Here is a 22,182-nt window from a genome sequence, read left to right on the forward strand (position 1 = left end):
TAAAACCGTGTGATTGATATTTTCCCTTTGATCTGATCTTCATCTCTCTGACGATCTCTAAACTGCCCCGATGGAAACCGAGTGCTAAAATGCTTTCTATTTTACAAGCGTCAGCCTTTTTTTCACTTTGATTTGAAAAGTTCTTTTAACTGACAGCGACCCGAAACGTTTCAACTCGGTCACGTGTCGGTGTAATTACGAGAAAATTCCTCATAAACGATCCACTCCTGTGGAATTTACCACAGACTCTCTTTCCCTCGTGGAGCTTCGCTTAGCGCTTCAGTGTAATTACACTGTCATTTGAGCCATACAACGCTTTTTTAAAGCGGTTTTTAACACGTCTGAGAGAAATGTTGGCGTTCCGGATGTTTCTGTATCATTTCCACTCATTTACGCTGTCTCTAAAAGACCTCACACACACACACACACACACACACACGCTAGCTGTTAGTTAGCTAAGTTGTTAGTCACATTTGCGGTCTTTCAGTGTTTATCCGTTGCTTAGCAACAATATCCTTTAACATTAACTGATGAAGATACGTACATTTCCAGGGTTGTTACTCAGAAAGGGTGTGTGTTAAACCGAAGCTAGAATTATCCACCTACAGAGATTCGTTTATTTGTGAATATGAAAGTAAAGTGGTGAGAAACACCTTCGATGATGTCACTGACATCTGACACAATCAGAGAGTTACTGTAAATGTTCGTTTTTGGAGTTGTGTCAGAAAGGTCCTGCGGTACCTGTAGATATCCAGTTTGTCGATCTCGCTGACTCACAGTCATGTGTCAGAGGATGCGGCATGTGGGAACGCTTCAATCACTGACTGCACCTTCTACACTGACAGCGTGCATAACCAGGGCTCGCTCTAACGTGTGTGTGTGTGTGTGTGTGTGTGTGTGTGTTTCAGGTTGGAGAGCGCGAGGGAGGTGTTCCCCATGGAGTTTTTCTTCCCTCCGCAGCGCACCTGCCTGATCTGCTCTGATGAAGCTTCCGGTTGCCATTACGGCGCTCTGACCTGCGGCAGCTGCAAAGTGTTTTTCAAAAGAGCGGCTGAAGGTAAACACACGCACACACACACACACACACACACACACACACGCACACACACACACAGGGTCATTAGTTTACCAGCTAGACCAAGGCCGGCGTGGCTGCAGATCTACATCCGACCCAAGCAGGAACACCGAATTCCTCTGGCTTAATCAGTCACGTTCATTCTTCGGATGGTTGATGAGGTTCAGGTGGTTGATGAGGTTCAGGTGCACTGCAGCGTTTACTGAAATGAAAACCCAAAAACTCACCAGAGCTCAGCAGATAAGAGCCGAGCCTTCTCCAGTGGAGAATACTGAGAGCAACCGCCCCTTCTAGTGAAGGGAAAAACAGAGCGTACCATGATGTCGGGACAAACATTTATAAAATAACCTCAACCTTCACAACCCTAACCTCAACCTCACTAACCTCTACCTAACTAACCTCTACCTTCACAACCCTAACCTCAACCTCACTAACCTCTACCTAACTAACCTCAACCTTCACAACCCTAACCTCAACCTCACTAACCTCAACCTCACTAACCTCAACCTTCACAACCCTAACCTCAACCTCACTAACCTCAACCTCACTAACCTCAACCTTCACAACCCTAACCTCAACCACACTAACCTCAACCTCACTAACCTCAACCTCACTAACCTCAACCTTCACAACCCTAACCTCAACCTCACTAACCTCAACCTCACTAACCTCAACCTTCACAACCCTAACCTCAACCTCACTAACCTCAACCTCACTAACCTCAACCTTCACAACCCTAACCTCAACCTCACTAACCTCAACTTTCACAACCTCAACCTCACTAACCTCAACCTCACTAACCTCAACCTCACTAACCTCTACCTAACTAACCTCTACCTTCACAACCCTAACCTCAACCTCACTAACCTCAACCTCACTAACCTCAACCTTCACAACCCTAACCTCAACCTCACTAACCTCAACCTCACTAACCTCGACCTCACTAACCTCAACCTCACTAACCTCAACCTCACTAACCTCAACCTTCACAACCCTAACCTCAACCTCACTAACCTCAACTTTCACAACCTCAACCTCACTAACCTCAACCTCACTAACCTCAACCTCACTAACCTCTACCTTCACAACCCTAACCTCAACCTCACTAACCTCGACCTCACTAACCTCAACCTCACTAACCTCAACCTCACTAACCTCAACCTCACTAACCTCTACCTAACTAACCTCTACCTTCACAACCCTAACCTCAACCTCACTAACCTCAACCTCACTAACCTCTACCTCACTATCCTCAACCTCACTAACCTCAACCTCACTAACCTCAACCTTCACAACCCTAACCTCAACTTCACTAACCTCAACTTTCACAACCTTAACCTCACTAACCTCAACCTCAATAACCTCAACCTTCACAACCTTAACCTCACTAACCTCAACCTCACTAACCTCAACCTTCACAACCTTAACCTCACTAACCTCGACCTCACTATCCTCAACCTCACTAACCTCAACCTTCACAACCTTAACCTCACTAACCTCAACCTCACTAACCTCAACCTCACTAACCTCTACCTTCACAACCCTAACTTCAGATGAATTCTCAGTAACTCAACCTCAGAAGCCCTAACCCTGACCTCACTAACCTCACCCTGAACTCCAGTACTCTAAGCTTAAACCTCATCCTCGCAATAGAAATCGTTTAACCAGAACATTAAAAAAAAGAAGAAGAAGAATATCAGCGGCGTTTCTGTAAAACTGCTGTTCTTCATGAACTCTGGCCAGAATGTCACCCAGGTCAGATTTGTAATCCGTTAAGTTTGCGAACTCAGCAGAACCGAGGCAGTTTCTCAGAACGTAAAGGCGCGCACTTGATCTAAAGATGAAACGGAGAAATCCGACGGCTCTCTGCTCCTGAAACATCTGGCACCGAACCGTGCGCAGATCATTACAATAAACTGTGAAGACTGAGGACTTTCCCTCACTGTTTACTGACACGTCTGTTTCTGAAGTGAACTTCCTGACTGGGACTACAAGCGCTGGCAGACAGACCTGTCTCACTCTCAGCACGTCTTCTGCTGAACCTGTCTCACTCTCAGCACGTCTTCTGCTAAAACCGGTCTCACTCTCAGCATGTCTTCTTCTAAACATGTCTCACTCTCAGCACATCTTCGGCTAAAACCTGTCTCACTCTCGACATATCTGTCTCTCTCTCTGGAAAAGATATGTTCTATTCATTCTTAATTCTTTTCTGTATTTTCCATTTGCTTGCTTTTTTATCCCTGTGTTTTTGTTTATTTTAAACAATAGAATGTATTTAACCTTTAAACTGTTATGAGCTTTTGGATGATGTACTAATGTAATTCATGTGTGGTGTGTGTAGTTATATAAGGGTAAAGTGGTGTGTGTGTGTGTGGAATAAGAGAGAAGAGAGAATGTGATTACGCTGCAGTGTGACAGCAGGATCGTGGCTCTGTGGCCTCCATTAGACTCGCTCTGATTGCTTTAGACCTTGAATGTAGAGCATGAAGGAGAACCTCGCTGTAGCACCGCCGCTGTGTGTGGTCTCGGCTCGTTTGTGTGTGTGTGTAAACAGTCGAAACAGTGAGCAGCATGTGTTTCACAACAACAACAACAACAGCAGCAGCAGCAACAACAACAAGAACAACAACAAAGCTAATTAAGCGCGGTTTTACTGTGGAATCAGTGTTCTGTTTGGTTCTGTTTGGTTCTGTTTGGTTCTGTTAGGCGTTATGGGTTCTGCTGCAGTGTAGATGTATATTTTACTCCACACTTTATCATCAGCATGATGGTGAGCAGAAGTCATGTTTTGTCTGATGGGAGTTTTTGTAAGAGATGAAAAAAAAAATTTAAGTAAAAGATCGCAAATAAACACCATAATTTACATCATATCGATATCCTTGATCACCCAGCCTTAATGTGAAGAAACCACTGTAAATGCTTCTGAGGAACATGTTTTTCTAATAGAATATTTCTGTGTGTGTGTGTGTGTGTGTGTGTGTGTGTTTGTGTGTGTGTGTGTGTGTGTTTCTGTCTGTCTGTCTGTCTCTCAGGGAAGCAGAAGTATCTGTGTGCGAGCAGGAACGACTGCACCATCGATAAGCTGAGGAGGAAGAACTGTCCCTCATGTCGTCTGAAGAAGTGCTTTGAGGCAGGAATGACTCTCGGAGGTAAAGTAAGCACTGAGTGGGCGTGTCTGTCTGTCTGTCTGTCTGTGTTTCTGTCAGAACGCTATTGCCTAATTGGTGTTTTGGTTTGAGTGACAGGACAGACAGACCGAGGTGTAGTCCGGCCGTGATTTACAGATCAGCGTGTGTGTGTGTGTGTGTGAGTGTGAGTGTGTGTGTGTGTGTGTGTGCGTGTGAGAGTCGCTGTGATTTTTTTGTGTGTTTGTGTGAAATTTGAAAGAGGAAGATGGAATCCGGTGTCTGGATGTGGAAAATTCTGGAGTTTTTTGGTGGAATTGTCTTCATGTGAGAGTGTGACAGACAACATGGAGATTTTTTGTATAGGTGAAACCTGTCATTCCTCTGTGTGTGTGTGAGTGTGTGTGTGTGTGTGAGTGTGACAGCCCTTTGATGCAAGTGTGGGTCTCTGCAGAACATAAATGGGCTTTTCCCAGTCTCTGGGCATCTTCAGACCGGATAGGCATTGTTCAGCCGTCCAGGCAGCTACAATTAGGGCTGTGGTTGGGGTTAGAATCAGGTAACACGGTTAGGGTTGGGGTTGGGGTTAGGGTTGGGGTTAGGGTTAGGGTTGTGGTTGGGGTTAGGGTTGGGGTTAGAATCAGGTAACACGGTTAGGGTTGGGGTTAAGGTTAGGGTTGGGGTTAGGGTTAGGGTTGAGGTTAGGGTTAGGGTTAGAATCAGGTAACACGGTTAGGGTTGGGGTGTTAGGGTTGGGGTTAGGGTTGGGGTGTTAGTATTGGGGTTGGGGTTAGGGTTAGAATCAGGTAACACGGTTAGGGTTGGGGTTAAGGTTGGGGTTAGGGTTAGGGTTGGGGTTAGGGTTAGGGTTGTGGTTGGGGTTAGGGTTAGGGTTAGAATCAGGTAACACGGTTAGGGTTGGGGTTAAGGTTGGGGTTAGGGTTAGGGTTGGGGTTAGGGTTAGGGTTGTGGTTGGGGTTAGGGTTGGGGTTAGAATCAGGTAACACGGTTAGGGTTGGGGTTAAGGTTAGGGTTAGGGTTGGGGTTAGAATCAGGTAACACGGTTAGGGTTGGGGTGTTAGGGTTGGGGTTAGGGTTGGGGTTAGGGTTGGGGTGTTAGTATTGGGGTTGGGGTTAGGGTTAGAATCAGGTAACACGGTTGGGGTTAAGGTTGGGGTTAGGGTTAGGGTTGGGGTTAGGGTTGGGGTTGGGGTTAGAATCAGGTAACACGGTTAGGGTTGGGGTGTTAGGGTTGGGGTTAGGGTTGGGGTGTTAGTATTGGGGTTGGGGTTAGGGTTAGAATCAGGTAACATGGTTAGGGTTGGGGTTAAGGTTAGGGTTGGGGTTAGGGTTGGGGTTAAGGTTAGGGGTGGGGTTAGGGGTGGGGTTAGGGTTAGGGTTGGGGTTAGAATCAGGTAACACGGTTGGGGTGTTAGGGTTGGGGTTGGGGTTAGGGTTGGGGTGTTAGTATTGGGGTTGGGGTTAGGGTTAGAATCAGGTAACATGGTTAGGGTTGGGGTTAAGGTTGGGGTTAGGGTTGGGGTTAGGGTTGGGGTTAGAATCAGGTAACACGGTTAGGGTTGGGGTGTTAGGGTTGGGGTTAGGGTTGGGGTGTTAGTATTGGGGTTGGGGTTAGGGTTAGAATCAGGTAACACGGTTAGGGTTGGGGTTAAGGTTAGGGTTGGGGTTAAGGTTAGGGTTGGGGTTAAGGTTGGGGTTAGGGTTGGGGTTAGAATCAGGTAACATGGTTAGGGTTGGGGTTAGGGTTGGGGTTAAGGTTGGGGTTAGGGTTGGGGTTGGGGTTAGGGTTAGAATCAGGTAACACGGTTAGGGTTGGGGTGTTAGGGTTGGGGTGTTAGTATTGGGGTTGGGGTTATGGTTAGAATCAGGTAACACGGTTAGGGTTGGGGTTAAGGTTAGAGTTGGGGTTAAGGTTGGGGTTAGGGTTGGGGTTAGAATCAGGTAACATGGTTAGGGTTGGGGTTAGGGTTGGGGTTAAGGTTGGGGTTAGGGTTTGGGTTAGGGTTGGGGTTAGGGTTGGGGTTAGAATCAGGTAACACGGTTAGGGTTGGGGTTAAGGTTAGAGTTGGGGTTAAGGTTGGGGTTAGGGTTGGGGTTAGAATCAGGTAACATGGTTAGGGTTGGGGTTAGGGTTGGGGTTAAGGTTGGGGTTAGGGTTTGGGTTAGGGTTGGGGTTAGGGTTGGGGTTAGAATCAGGTAACACGGTTAGGGTTGGGGTGTTAGGGTTGGGGTTAGGGTTGGGGTGTTAGTATTGGGGTTGGGGTTAGGGTTAGAATCAGGTAACACGGTTAGGGTTGGGGTTAAGGTTAGGGTTATGGGTTGGGGTTAAGGTTGGGGTTAGGGTTGGGGTTAGAATCAGGTAACATGGTTAGGGTTGGGGTTAGGGTTGGGGTTAAGGTTGGGGTTAGGGTTGGGGTTGGGGTTAGGGTTAGAATCAGGTAACACGGTTAGGGTTGGGGTGTTAGGGTTGGGGTGTTAGTATTGGGGTTGGGGTTATGGTTAGAATCAGGTAACACGGTTAGGGTTGGGGTTAAGGTTAGAGTTGGGGTTAAGGTTGGGGTTAGGGTTGGGGTTAGAATCAGGTAACATGGTTAGGGTTGGGGTTAGGGTTGGGGTTAAGGTTGGGGTTAGGGTTTGGGTTAGGGTTGGGGTTAGGGTTGGGGTTAGAATCAGGTAACACGGTTAGGGTTGGGGTTAAGGTTAGAGTTGGGGTTAAGGTTGGGGTTAGGGTTGGGGTTAGAATCAGGTAACATGGTTAGGGTTGGGGTTAGGGTTGGGGTTAAGGTTGGGGTTAGGGTTTGGGTTAGGGTTGGGGTTAGGGTTGGGGTTAGAATCAGGTAACACGGTTAGGGTTGGGGTGTTAGGGTTGGGGTTAGGGTTGGGGTGTTAGTATTGGGGTTGGGGTTAGGGTTAGAATCAGGTAACACGGTTAGGGTTGGGGTTAAGGTTAGGGTTATGGTTGGGGTTGGGGTTAGGGTTAGAATCAGGTAACACGGTTAGGGTTGGGGTGTTAGGGTTGGGGTTAGGGTTGGGGTGTTAGTATTGGGGTTGGGGTTAGGGTTAGAATCAGGTAACACGGTTAGGGTTGGGGTTAAGGTTAGGGTTAAGGTTGGGGTTAAGGTTGGGGTTAGGCTTGGGGTTAGAATCAGGTAACATGGTTAGGGTTGGGGTTAGGGTTGGGGTTAGGGTTGGGGCTAGAATCAGGTAACACGGTTAGGGTTGGGGTTAGGGTTGGGGTGTTAGTATTGGGGTTGGGGTTAGGGTTAGAATCAGGTAACATGGTTAGGGTTGGGGTGTTAGTATTGGGGTTGGGGTTATGGTTAGAATCAGGTAACACGGTTAGGGTTGGGGTTAAGGTTAGGGTTGGAGTTAGAGTTGGGGTTAGGGTTGGGGTTAGAATCAGGTAACATGGTTAGGGTTGGGGTTAGGGTTGGGGTTAAGGTTGGGGTTAGGGTTGGGGTTAGAATCAGGTAACATGGTTAAGGTTGGGGTTAGGGTTGGGGTTAGGGTTAGAATCAGGTAACACGGTTAGGGTTGGGGTGTTAGGGTTGGGGTTAGGGTTGGGGTGTTAGTATTGGGGTTGGGGTTAAGGTTAGAATCAGGTAACACGGTTAGGGTTGGGGTTAAGGTTAGGGTTGGGGTTGGGGTTAAGGTTAGGGTTGTGGTTAGGGTTGGGGTTAGGGTTGGGGTTAGAATCAGGTAACACGGTTAGGGTTGGGGTGTTAGGGTTGGGGTTGGGGTTAGGGTTGGGGTGTTAGTATTGGGGTTGGGGTTAGGGTTAGAATCAGGTAACACGGTTAGGGTTGGGGTTAAGGTTAGGGTTAGGGTTGGGGTTGGGGTTAGGGTTAGAATCAGGTAACACGGTTAGTGTTGGGGTGTTAGGGTTGGGGTTAGGGTTGGGGTTGGGGTTAGGGTTAGAATCAGGTAACACGGTTAGGGTTGGGGTTAAGGTTAGGGTTAAGGTTGGGGTTAAGGTTGGGGTTAGGGTTGGGGTTAGAATCAGGTAACATGGTTAGGGTTGGGGTTAGGGTTGGGGTTAGGGTTGGGGCTAGAATCAGGTAACACGGTTAGGGTTGGGGTGTTAGGGTTGGGGTTAGGGTTGGGGCTAGAATCAGGTAACACGGTTAGGGTTGGGGTGTTAGGGTTGGGGTTAGGGTTGGGGTGTTAGTATTGGGGTTGGGGTTAGGGTTAGAATCAGGTAACATGGTTAGGGTTGGGGTTAGGGTTGGGGTTAAGGTTAGGGTTAGGGTTGGGGTTAGGGTTGGGATTAGAATCAGGTAACATGGTTAGGGTTGGGGTTAGGGTTAGGATTGGGGTTAGGGTTGGGGTTAGGGTTGGTGTTAGAATCAGGTAACACGGTTAGGGTTGGGGTTAAGGTTGGGGTTGGGGTTAGGGTTAGGGTTGGGGTTAGGGTTAGAATCAGGTAACATGGTTAGGGTTGGGGTTAAGGTTAGGGTTGGGGTTAGGGTTGGGGTTGGGGTTAAGGTTAGAATCAGGTAACACGGTTAGGGTTGGGGTTAGGGTTGGGGTTAGGGTTGGGGTTAGGGTTAGAATCAGGTAACACAGTTAGGGTTGGGGTTAGGGTTGGGGTTAGAATCAGGTAACACGGTTAGGGTTGGGGTTAGGGTTGGGGTTAGGGTTAGGGTTGGGGTTAGGGTTGGGGTTAGAATAAGGTAACACGGTTAGGGTTGGGGGGTTGGGGTTAGGGTTGGGGTTAAGGTTAGGGTTGGGGTTAGGGTTAGGGTTTTGGGGTTGGGGTTGGGGTTAGAATCAGGTAACATGGTTAGGGTTGGGGGGTTGGGGTTAGGGTTAGAATCAGGTAACACGGTTAGGGTTGGGGTTAAGGTTAGGGTTAGGGTTGGGGTTAGGGTTGGGGTTAGGGTTGGGGTTAGAATCAGGTAACATGGTTAGGGTTGGGGTTAGGGTTGGGGTTAGGGTTGGGGCTAGAATCAGGTAACACGGTTAGGGTTGGGGTGTTAGGGTTGGGGTTAGGGTTGGGGCTAGAATCAGGTAACACGGTTAGGGTTGGGGTGTTAGGGTTGGGGTTAGGGTTGGGGTGTTAGTATTGGGGTTGGGGTTAGGGTTAGAATCAGGTAACATGGTTAGGGTTGGGGTTAGGGTTGGGGTTAAGGTTAGGGTTAGGGTTGGGGTTAGGGTTGGGATTAGAATCAGGTAACATGGTTAGGGTTGGGGTTAGGGTTAGGATTGGGGTTAGGGTTGGGGTTAGGGTTGGTGTTAGAATCAGGTAACACGGTTAGGGTTGGGGTTAAGGTTGGGGTTGGGGTTAGGGTTAGGGTTGGGGTTAGGGTTAGAATCAGGTAACATGGTTAGGGTTGGGGTTAAGGTTAGGGTTGGGGTTAGGGTTGGGGTTGGGGTTAAGGTTAGAATCAGGTAACACGGTTAGGGTTGGGGTTAGGGTTGGGGTTAGGGTTGGGGTTAGGGTTAGAATCAGGTAACACAGTTAGGGTTGGGGTTAGGGTTGGGGTTAGAATCAGGTAACACGGTTAGGGTTGGGGTTAGGGTTGGGGTTAGGGTTAGGGTTGGGGTTAGGGTTGGGGTTAGAATAAGGTAACACGGTTAGGGTTGGGGGGTTGGGGTTAGGGTTGGGGTTAAGGTTAGGGTTGGGGTTAGGGTTAGGGTTTTGGGGTTGGGGTTGGGGTTAGAATCAGGTAACATGGTTAGGGTTGGGGGGTTGGGGTTAGGGTTAGAATCAGGTAACACGGTTAGGGTTGGGGTTAAGGTTAGGGTTAGGGTTGGGGTTAGGGTTGGGGTTAGGGTTAGGGTTGGGGTTGGAACGAGGTAACACTGTTTGAAAATGCCCAATAATTGGAAAATGCCTTTTTTTTTTTTGTTCTGCAGTGACACCATACTCCTTTGATGACAGGCTTCAGTATTTTCTTCACAGCCATTGGATGAATGTCAGATTTGGCCCCGCCCCCTGGGGACGATTGCTTTGTCAGTAATATTTCAGTTTATAACTTACTGAAATATTGTTGTAGAAACCTGAGAAAAAAAATAACTAAACCGTTAGTGTAGCACTTTCCCAGATTCAGGCAGGGAACGAGGAAGCTGGAGGTTTGGAACAACTCAAAAAGCGCTATATTCTTTCTCCTTCTCTTTCTCTTTTCAGTGGTTTTATTTTATAGACACACACACACACACACACGGCTCCGTGCTGGTTGTCTCTCTCTCTGTCTTTCGAGCCGCCCGTCTCTCTCCTGTTTTTTTATTCTTGCCTCTGCTCACAGCAACACAGAACATTCATTAGTATAATTCCAGACAGATGTGCGATCCTTACCACTCACCATCTCCGGCTCCGCCCTCCATTCACAAACCGGCGCTCCTGCACGCCACGTTCAAATTTGAGTTAACTCTTTCTTTCCAATCAAATCGCGAGACTTCATCTGAAGTGCTAACTTCTGGAAACTTCTGTGGCGGTGTGATGAGCTCAGCACAGAGGATCCAACATGGCGGCTTGGGGGCGGAGATGTGCGACGAAGCAACCACAAAGTGTCCGTGGTGCAATGATGTACTATGACATGCATTTAGTTAAAAATCTGTATGTGTGTGTGTGTGTGTCTGTGTGTGTGTATGTGCGTGTCCAGTAAGCCCATTAAATGTCAGCATTTGTTCTTATTGTCCGCTGTGCGATCGGTCCTGACGCCGACGCTGCTAATAACTCAGCGGTCAGATTCCGAGTCGCTCAGTTAAACGAGGGACGATAACTGCGGAGCCACATCAGAGAGAAGTTCATAGAGACAGAGAGAGAGTATGCAAAGAGAGAAGGAAAGATTAACGAGAGATAAAACACTTCAGAATGTGCTCTTGGAGGAAAGTAAGCAACACTGGAGCAGCAAGCGTTTAATTCCTCTTATCATTCGCCGAACGCTTACGACTCGTTATCGATTAAACAACAGCACGTCATAGTTTTTATCCGTTTACAGCTACGTCTTCCAGCTAAGCATTAAATTCAGAGCCTTTTCCCGTATCTGCGTGGAAGACGTGGAAGACGTGGAAGTTTGTTGGAATAAACTCAGGCTGCTTGTCATTTTCACATTATTGCTTTTAAATATAAAAATAAGATGAAAACTGGAAGGTGTTAGATCTGGGAAATGAGTTCTAACAGTTCCAGTCCAGGTTTTCAGAGAGTGTAATAGACTGAGAGTGATTGTAGGGTGTGTGTGTGTGTGTGTGTGTGTGTGTGTGTGTGTGTGGCTTAAACGTTTAACACACTGCATTAGGAGCATGGGTACATGTCTCATTGTGTTATTACAGTGAATGAGAGATGATCGCTCTGTCACTGCCTCACCATCACCTCAAATATTACACTGTCTCACTCTCTCCCTGTCTTACTCCCTGTCTCACTCTCTTCCTGTCTCACTTTCTCTCCCTGTCTCACTCCCTGTTTCTCTCTGATAAATCTTCCACACCAGTGATTAGATCATTAATAATAATAATAATAAGAAGAAGAAGATCGTTACGATGCTAGCTAAAGCTATCTCCGGATTCTAATAGTGAAATAAACCACAGAGAATTAAATTAGGAATGAATTCAAATTCACTGTAAAAATTGTAGCAATCTAAAAAAAAAAGTCACAAAAATTTGATCGGAATCAAATGGACATTTAAAGAAATAGAAAAAAACCCTGGAAAGAATATTCCGGCGATATTACACCGCAGCGCTGCTGACTTCTGGATTCTGAGCGCTTGTTAGTAAACTACAGGAGTTATCTTGGGTCGAGGAGTTTTGTTTCATTCCGGGAAGTGTCTCTGTACAGATGTGTAAAATACATCCGTTTTCCTTGCAGCAGAATTCCTGGTTTGATGATGAAGGATATTGACGGATCTTCAGGAACACCCTGCTGGAACATGAGAACTCTTCTTTTCACGCAGCTAGCCTTGACTGTAGACGCTTTCCTCAGTATCGAGCATGATATCGAAACTTTGTTTCTTTTTTATAATAAATGAGAATGATATCTTATGGATACTTGACAACAGAAGCCCTGAACTGCATGATGTGAGCCTGTGTTCACTGTTTATCTTGTTATTTTGACTTTGAAGTCACTCTTTAGACACATAGTCAAATACTTGTCAAAATAATGAGATACTATATCACAATAACAACTTAGTAAAAAATAATGAGATACTAAGTCAAGATAACAGCTTAGTAACTCAAAACAACGAGATAGTAAGTCAAGGTAAGGAGACAGTATCTCAAAATAATGAGATAGTAAGTCAAAATATTGAGAGTCAAAATAATGAGATAGTAAGTCAAAATAATGAGATAGTAAGTCAAAATATTGAGTCAAAATAATGAGATAGTTAGTCAAAATATTGAGTCAAAATAACGAGATAGTAAGTCAAAATATTGAGTCAAAATAATGAGATAGTAAGTCAAAATAATGAGATAGTAAGTCAAAATAATGAGATAGTAAGTCAAAATATTGAGTCAAAATAATGAGATGGTAAGTCAAAATAATGAGATAGTAAGTCAAAATAATGAGATAGTAAGTCAAAATATTGAGTCAAAATAATGAGATGGTAAGTCAAAATAATGAGACAGTACATCAGAATGAGGAGAGTATAAGTTAAATATCAACATGCTAAGTCAAAACAACAAAACAGTAAGTCAAAATAATGAGATAGCGAGTCAAAACAATGAGCTAGTAAGGAAAAATAACACAATAGTCAAAATACTGAGATAGTAGTTGAAAGAAACTGTCCACACCTTGCACTTCAGGCGTTCTGTACGTACTGAACGTGTCTCTAACGTAAACTGTGATTTCCAGGCCACTACGCTCTCCCGTCTGTGCTAACCGGTAACTGTTTAGATTAGCAACATTAGCACATTTACAGCACACAGATTTCTGGGTCGTTGCTCAGGTTGCGTTGTGTGAAAGTCAGGGGTGAGAGACGGACCTCCCTGAAGAAATCTGGCAGGATTGTAGACAGGATGAAGTTTTGAGGAGTTACAGAGCTGATAACGGATGAGCGCGTTAAATCACATTCACTGGTTTTGCTGTCTGACAGGAGCAGAGGGGTTTTTTCGTGGTATGCAGTAAGTTTTTCCATTCTAGTTTTTCTTCAGTGTGAGTCCATGGTGTGTTTTTCTTCTCTTAGATGTGATAATAGGACCAGTGTCTCAAGCCGTGACGGCGATGGTGGCGCTGCCTCAGAAGACAGTTTATTACAGCGCTTAATGGCCGTGCAGCTCCACACGGCATGCAGAGTTATCACCAGATTTATTTTTTTTGCACATGACGATGTATAATGATGTGAAATACATCCTCTCAGATTTGGCGCTGAAGCTAACAGATCATTTTTGCTCCCATTTTCTTGATGGTAGTGATATTACGGAGGCACGTTTGGGTTATTTAATATCTCCTGGACAGGACGATTTTCACCATCAGGACTGGTGCTGATGATTATTCCTTTTATACATAAAGATGGAGGATTTGCAGAAATTCAAGCAAATTGCTGTGCCTAAAGTCGTAATTGTGGATTAGGATGGAAATTACACGTGGTGAAGATATGTAATACCTTTTTCATTCCACAATGACAAGGCTGATACTTTTTTTTTTTTGTAATTACAGAGAAAGAGAAGTTTCACATGCGAGTAGAAAATGTGGTGTTGGGGATTTTGTGGAAATTCCAACAAGTCGCCTAGATTTGGAAACAATAGTGATGAGGTGGTGTGATGGAGCGTTAGGTAACTTACTAACGATTACAATCATTATTTTATTAAAGAACTTTTTATCCGTTTATAGTTACATTTAACTACATTTAACCTGTTTCTCAAGTTACAGCAGGTACAGTCCCATCCGAAACTATTGGAACAGTGAGGTCAGGTCGTTGGTGTGTGTCTGGGTTTGAGATGAAAAGATGGAGATGAGACGAGAGTTTAGGATTTCACTTTTTATTTCCTGGTGTCTACATCTAGACGTTTTAAACAACATAAAACACAGACCCTTCTGTATCAGACCACACAATTTTCAGAACAGATCAGTCTTGAAGTAAACAACACTTAATATTCGGTTGCGTTTCCTTTACTCGCAGTAACTGCATCACTCCTGCGACTCACTGGCACCACACTGCTGGTTTCTTCTTCTGTGAAGCTTCTCCAGGTTTCTCCTGCAGCTTCTTTCAGTAGTTGTTTGTTTCGGGGGGGTTTCTCCCTTCAGTCTCCTCTTCAGGAGGTGAGGTGCTGATCAGTTGGGTGAAGGTCTGGTGATTGACGTGTCCAGTCTAAAACCTTCCACTTTCCCCCTGATGAAGTCCTGTGTTGAGGTGGAAGTGTGTTTTGGATCGTCGTCTTGCTGCATGATGAAGTTCCTCCTGATTCATTCAGATGCGTTTCTCTATAAATAAATAAAATCATGAGTTCATCATCAATAAAGATCAGTGAGAATGTTCCAGAAGCAGCCGTGCAAGCCCAAGCCATGACGCTACCTCCACCATGTTTCACAGATGAGCTTGTATGTTCTGGATCATGAGCAGATCCTTTCTTTCTCCACACTTTGGTCTTTCCATCACTTTGGTAGAGGTTCATCTCGGTTCCAGAACGTTTGTGGATCATCTCTGTATTTCTTTGTGAATTCCAGTCTGGGTTTCTGATTCTTGCTGCTGATGAGCGGTCTGCATCTTGTGGTATGTCCTCTATATTTCTGCTCTCGAAGTCTTCTCTGAACGCTGGATCGTGAGACCTTCACCCTGTCCTGTGGAGGTTGTTGGTGATGTCACTGTCTGTTGTTTTTGGGTTTTTCTTCACAGCTCTCACAATGTTTCTGTCATCAGCTGCTGTAGTTTTCCTCGGCCGACCCGTTCAGTGTCTGTTCCTCACTACACCAGCGGTTTCTTTCTTTTTCAGGACATTCCAGATTACTGTATTGGCCATCTCCAATGTCTGTGTGATGCCGCTGATTGATTTTCCCTCTTTTCTCAACTTCAGAAGGGCTCATGTTTCTCCCATAGACAGCTCTCTGATATTCATGTTGACTCTCCAAGAGTAGATGCTCAGAGCTGTTTATTATTTAAACAATCAACCTAAAAGGACACATCTGGGTAACACGACACACCTGTCAGTCACGTGTTCCAATATTTTCTTTCCCCCCAATATTTGAACGACCTCATTAATACAGACGTGTGATTTGCAGCTGAATAAACATGGCTGCATTGTACTTATGTACACACCGATACACTGATCTGACTCCGAGCCGACAAGGGAAACGCCTACAGCCTGGAAAGTATGGCAAGTGATTTGTTTAGCATACGGACAATTCTAATAACCGCACTGGCTGCACAAACATAAGCGCATGGCTGTCAAAGACTGAATGTCCCCCGGGACGGAATTAGATACACATCTAAAGTTAGAGCAGCCACGATCTGGCTAAAGAACGAGAGAGAGAGAGAGAGAGAGAGAGGTGTTGATCAGTAACCAGTTAAATATGACCAAGCGCTGAGTATATCTCTCTCACAATCACACACTCACACACACTCTCTCTCACACACACACACTTTTGAACAGAACATGAACAGAATGTGAGACTAAAATTAAGCTGCTGTTGGTTTCATGAAAGACAACTTAATATTATTATTATTATTAGTAGTAGTAGTAGTAGTGTTGTTGTTGTTGTTAACACAGGTTTATATTAATGTGTTTGTTCTCATACATTACCGTTTCTACAGTAAAGCGTTTACGTATGGAACATGAATGGAAGGAGTCTCCGGTTTCAGCGCTTTGTAACGGTTCTTTGCGGTTTCGCGGTAATATGACAAGCTGCGCAGGTGAGGGAGCGACTGTTTATAGCTGCTATAACATAAGTGACAACTAACTTCTTAAATGTAACTATAAATAGACAAAGTATGACATCATTCACTGTTATCTTTGGGGTGTAGGGGGTTAGGGTTAGGGTTCTCAGAGGAATAAAACACTTGGGGATGTGCTGTTATAGTAAAATACTCAACTTAATACACTATAACGTTAATCTGTTTCCTTTGCTAGCATACGGTCCGTGCTAAATCTGCCTTTGAAGTTCATTTTATCGGTGACTCTGTAAAGCAGGGCGTCTCTCCGAGCGCCTCACACCAATCATCTGCTAAACATGGAGAACCTCGAGATCTTTAAATCTCCACTGCCCATGTAAACAGAGAACATCAGAACAGAGAACGAGGCAGAAATGAGTGTGCATGAGAGCCGAGTGTGTATTGGGTTAGCTTTGACACCAGCAGTTACAGGACTTACTGCAGATCCTGGGATGACATTTTGGGGTTCCTGGAGACTTCTTTCTGCATCAGACGGTCTGATCTTGGGCAGTCGTTTGAAATCTGTGCTACTTGTAGATGATGTTTTTTACAGTGGGACGATGTGTTTCAAATCATTTGAAGATGTTTTTAAACCCCTTACCAGACTCATACGCATCCACAGCCTTTTTTCTGAAGGCCTTACAGAACTCCTTCGATCTTGGCATGATGACACCACACACCTCAATAACAAAGGGAACACCAGACACTAGGTATGCGAGAGGTATAAATACATTTTTGGAATATTTACGAATTATTTTGTTCACTACAACCTTCATCATTACTTCGTAAGCTCTGTGTTTTTCCTTTTCTCTGATAGAAATATTTGAAAGGTCCTGCATGTCTTGGACATCTTTAGCGGTCGGATCCGTGCGCTCTCATCGCACCTTTCTATAAACACACACGAATTCCAACAAACGATCTGCTGTTAGCTGTAGCCTTGCACATTTTTTCGACGCATATCTAATCATAGAATCTGACCTCGTTAGGACATCGAGACGGAGGGAGAGGAACCACCAGGAGAACCGTGACCGCTGATAGAGCTGCTAATTGCTAAGCACAGAGGTCAACAGGACAAATTAGAGAGTGTGAGAGGATTATCTGGTCAGATCTGATATCTGTGTTCTGAGACGCTGGCCGTGGTTCTGGAGGGGGGGAAGGTACTGTGGATCAGCTGCTTTGGGGTACAGAAGGTGCTAATTCCCTGAGAACATTCACATGAACCTGGTAATAAATTACAGGCAAGTGACCAATCAACAGTTCTCCCGATGAAAGTACTCAAGACGGCCGCTGAACAGGATCTCTGCTGGGTTTCAGCAACTATTCAATCTAGAACCCTAAACCATTCTGTGCACGCCTTTAAAGTTTCTGTGTAGAACCTTTCAGCAGAGGGTTTTCCTATCAAACATGGTTCCAGGTCAAACGTCAAGTAGTGAAGTAGTCAATGACTTGGTGCTTGGGTTCAGCTTGGAACCATTTCTAAACAGGAACCCTCTGTTGTGAGGTAAAAAGGGTTCTCTAAGGGTTCTTTGGCTGGTTAACAGTTATTCCTTCTCTGAAAACAAGCTCAAACGACAGCTTCCAGTCACACATATCACGGAAAGGTCAAAGGTCAAGAGTATGGCTCCCAAAAATATATATATACGTTAAGCTACACTCTTGGAAAATAAATTGTTCCTTAAGGTTCCTGCTGGGTAACTGAGCAAAACCGCCTCCCTACTGGCATGTTTATCTTTTCTTTTTTGGACAGTGGGAGGAAACTGGAGAACCCAGAGGATTGCATTACTATATTATGTAGCGTTATTCTGAAGTATAACGTTACTGGCTACTGCGTGCGTGTTCGCGGCACATGGCTGCTCTTCAGTCTATAATTTGCCTCCCGTCTCGTGTTCTGTTAGAAATCTCTGCGCCAAAACGCCCCGATCTCTGATATTCACAGGCGCATTACTATAACGCTGTGATTTGCAGCTGCGCTGTCAGAGCGTTAATCAACACGTTCTGTCCAATCAGAATCCAGAACTCAGCCGTGCTTCGGTATGAGATACACAATAAATATGATAAGTAATGTGTTTTGATGGAGATGCTGAGTGCTGACTACTTGTTTGGATCAGTAACAAGGTTCCTGAGTTCGTTGCGTTCTAAGGGATTATAGAGTTGCACCCGGTTCTGAAAGGTTGCCAGTTTGTTGAATAGGAGAAATTGGAGCATGTGTGAGATTCATGAATCTTGCTTGTGTCAGTATAAAATTTCATTCAAAAACATTCAGCTGGACCTGGATTCAGAAACGGTCCCGGTTTCAGAACCGTTGTATTAAAAGATAGGTATGGTTTTTATTGTTTAGTCTGTTTGAAAGGAACACTGCTGTGTCCTCCCTCTCGATGCGGTTTTTTTAGGCATGTGAGAACACACACAGTGATCACACTCGGGTCGGAGAGAGGTCCGAGCGAGGTGGTCTCACTAATCTGTGATATGACTCAACACGAGTGCAAGAAGTGAACAAACATGGCTCGTGCCAAAGGACAGAGCTGTAGCAGTGCAGAAACGCCATGTGTTCTAGAGATCAGAACCAGCGGAACAACCCAAAAGAAATAATCAGCACTCGATTAGACAACAGAACGCTTGAAAGTGTTCATTATATAAGTAACTAATCATTTATTCAGTGTAGGCTCAGTGTTCTTCATGCTCAGGTTGTTTCATGATTTCTACACGTATTTGGTAAAGATTTGTCTTTGACCAATGGAGGAAAGGTTACTACGAGAACATTTTTAGCCCTACGTGTTGGTTTTCCTTTTCGGTTTATTTAATTATGTGAAGTGGGTAACCGGGTCAAGCGGATCAGTTTGACTCTGATTGGGACTCGTTAGTGTGAAAATGTCCTTGTTAAAGATTTCTCAGGCACATTTTTGGAAAATCAGTAGTTTCAAGCCTCACTGCTTTAATCCAAAGTTTAGACCTGGTTACTGAACACTGATCGTTTAAATCCTTCCTGGGTTAATATCAGATTTGGACCGTGTTCTGGAAGGCTGCCGTGTTGAGTCCTGTGTTGGCACAAGACTTCAGAAAGCCTGCTGTTCAGGTCCTGTATCAAAGGTCTGCATTAAAGCTTTTGGACCAGGTTCAGAACGTTGCTGCTTGGAATATTTACTGAAGAATTAATAGATTTGGACTACAATCCTGACAGTTGCCAGCTCTAATCCTGTTTAATGCCCTGTTTAAGAGATTTGGACCCGATTCTCAGGTACTGCTGGGAGTTCTGTTTGGGTCGTGTCTGAAAGATTTTACTGGGGACGCTGGTTTTGGATCAGGTTCTGAACAGCGAAGACGTCTGACTGTACCGGTTTGAATCAGTATTGGAGCGTTAATTGATTTGGACAAAGTTATAAATGTTCCTGTTTCTTGTAACGATTAAACGATTCTGATCAGATTCTGGAAGGACTTTGTTTCAGGAAGTTCTGGATTTAAAGCAGGTTCTGTAAAGTTGCTCATTTGGATAGTAAAACGGTTTAATAAGAAAATTGAGATCGGTTCTCGAATCATTTTTCAGACGTTTAACCAAATTCTCAAACATTGTTGGGAATCCTCACCGTGGCTTAGGGGTTAGCACGTTTGCCTCTCACCTCCAGGGTTGGGGGTTCAAAACCTGACCTCCACCCTGTGTGTGCATGGTTTGCATGATCTTCCTGTGCTTCGGGGGGTTTCCTGCGGTTCCTCCGGGTTCCTCCCCCAGTCCAAAGACATGTGTTGTAGGCTGATCGGCATGTCTAATTGGTCTGTGGTGTCTGAATGGGTGTGTGATTGTGACCTGTGATGAGTTGGTACCCTGTCTAGGGTGTCCCCCGCCTTGTGCCTCGACTCCCCTGAGACTGGCTCCAGGCTCCCCGCGACCCAGTGCAGGATAAGTGCTTCAGAATTTGTTGTTGAAATCCCTTTGTTTTGATGGTGGTGGTGGGGGGGGGGGGGGATTGTTGGGTATTGTTTTGGTCATAAAGAGATTTGGACCAGGTCTCTGCAAATTGCTCGTTTGAACCCTGTTGGAATTTGATCATAGAATTTTTATTACCCTCTTGGAATTTGAACAGATTTTAGGCAGATTCTGTCGAGGTTACCTGCTTTAGGCAGCAAAAGTTTGACTATGTTTCTGAAAGTTTGTGATTTGGTCCTGGACGGTTCCTTGTTTGAACCCCGGCCATCTATAACAGTCCCTGCCATAGGCAGCGTGCCAAGGGCGGTACCAGCACACTGTGCTCCTGCAAACCATGTAATTTTCCAATAAACGGCGCTATAGATTGGTTACTGCTCGCTGCCCTGCCCGGGCCCCGCCCCGCCTCGCTCCCAGGGCCCAACAAGGGGTTTTGACAGTACGTGATACAACACAAGCAAGCTATCATCAAAGTCGTCGACATCAAACGTAGCCGAACGTTGCTTGATTGCTAGTTTGCGCATCAAGAGACTTGGAGCAGGTCCAGGAGGAACCTTTCATTAAGAGTAATAAATAAATAGTACAGTTGCTTGAAGTCTTGTTTGTGATAATATGAGAATATTGACTCTCTTCAGGAAAGTTCTGGCGTGATTCCAGGGAAGTGAAGTCATTTGATTCCTGGTGAGAAGACGTTTAGCATTAAGAGTTTTGGTCTGTATTACACGCTCAGTGAGGATGGAATGCTGAAACGGTGATAAACAATAAGAAATATTTGTCTATAATCACTAGTTTACATGCGAACGTTCCTCACTGCTAGCATAAAGGTTTTGATTTACAGTGAGGGAAAAAAGTATTTGATCCCCTGCTGATTTTGTACGTTTGCCCACTGACAAAGAAATGATCAGTGTATAATTTTAATGGTAGATTTATTTGAACAGTGAGAGACAGAATAACAACAAAAAAAATCCAGAAAAACGCATGTCAAAAATGTTATAAATTGATTTGCATTTTAATGAGGGAAATATGTATTTGACCCCTCTGCAAAACATGACTTAGTACTTGGTGGCGAAACCCTTGTTGGCAATCACAGAGGTCAGACGTTTCTTGTAGTTGGCCACCAGGTTTGCACACATCTCAGGAGGGATTTTGTCCCACTCCTCTTTGCAGATCTTCTCCAAGTCATTAAGGTTTCGAGGCTGACGTTTGGCAGCTCGAACCTTCAGCTCCCTCCACAGATTTTCTATGGGATTAAGGTCTGGAGACTGGCTAGGCCACTCCAGGACCTTAATGTGCTTCTTCTTGAGCCACTCCTTTGTTGCCATGGCCGTGTGTTTTGGGTCATTGTCATGCTGGAATACCCATCCACGACCCATTTTCAATGCCCTGGCTGAGGGAAGGAGGTTCTCACCCAAGATTTGACGGTACATTTCTCCATCCATCGTCCCTTTGATGCGGTGAAGTTGTCCTGTCCCCTTAGCAGAAAAACACCCCCAAAGCATAATGTTTCCACCTCCATGTTTGACGGTGGGGATGGTGCTCTTGGGGTCATAGGCAGCATTCCTCCTCCTCCAAACATGGCGAGTTGAGTTGATGCCAAAGAGCTCCATTTTGGTCTCATCTGACCACAACACTTTCCTCTTGTCCTCTTAATCATTCTGATGTTCATTGGAAAACTTCAGACGGGCATGTATATGTGCTTTCTTGAGCAGGGGGACCTTGCGGGCGCTGCAGGATTTCAGTCCTTCACGGCGTAGTGTGTTACCAATTGTTTTCTTGGTGACTATGGTCCCAGCTGCCTTGAGATCATCCCGTGTAGTTCTGGGCTGATTCCTCACTGTTCTCATGATCGTTGCAACTCCACGAGGTGAGATCTTGCATGGAGCCCCAGGCCGAGGGAGATTGACAGTTCTTTTGTGTTTCTTCCATTTGCGAATAATCGCACCAACTGTTGTCCCCTTCTCACCAAGCTGCTTGGCAATGGTCCAAGCCCATTCCAGACTTGTGTAGGTCTACAATCTTGTCCCTGACATCCTTGGAGAGCTCTTTGGTCTTGGCCATGGTGAGTTTAGAATCTGATTGATTGATTGCTTCTGTGGACAGGTGTCTTTTATACAGGTAACAAGCTGAGATTAGGAGCACTCCCTTTAAGAGTGTGCTCCTAATCTCAGCTCCTTACCTGTATAAAAGTCACCTGGGAGCCAGAAATCTTTCTGATTGAAAGGGGGTCAAATACTTATTTCCCTC

The 22,182-nt window shown here is 45.2% G+C and overlaps 1 protein-coding gene across 2 annotated transcripts in view; it reads left to right on the plus strand.

The window, feature by feature from the left end:
• The window catches only part of ar (androgen receptor), a 99,231-nt gene that overhangs the window by 27,234 nt on the left and 49,815 nt on the right, over positions 1 to 22,182 (plus strand). Inside the window, exons 1-3 of one of the 2 annotated variants that reach the window (XM_053617965.1) lie at positions 529 to 642; positions 909 to 1,057; positions 4,108 to 4,224. In XM_053617965.1, the coding sequence (XP_053473940.1) occupies positions 629 to 642; positions 909 to 1,057; positions 4,108 to 4,224 (280 nt within the window). In that variant the 5' untranslated portion in view covers positions 529 to 628. Of the gene's footprint in view, positions 1 to 528; positions 643 to 908; positions 1,058 to 4,107; positions 4,225 to 22,182 lie in introns of those variants that run through there. The other variant, XM_053617964.1, reaches the window with a different exon arrangement.

The sequence above is a fragment of the Ictalurus furcatus genome, chromosome 28 (assembly GCF_023375685.1).
Source record: "Ictalurus furcatus strain D&B chromosome 28, Billie_1.0, whole genome shotgun sequence".
Classification (NCBI taxonomy): domain Eukaryota; kingdom Metazoa; phylum Chordata; class Actinopteri; order Siluriformes; family Ictaluridae; genus Ictalurus; species Ictalurus furcatus.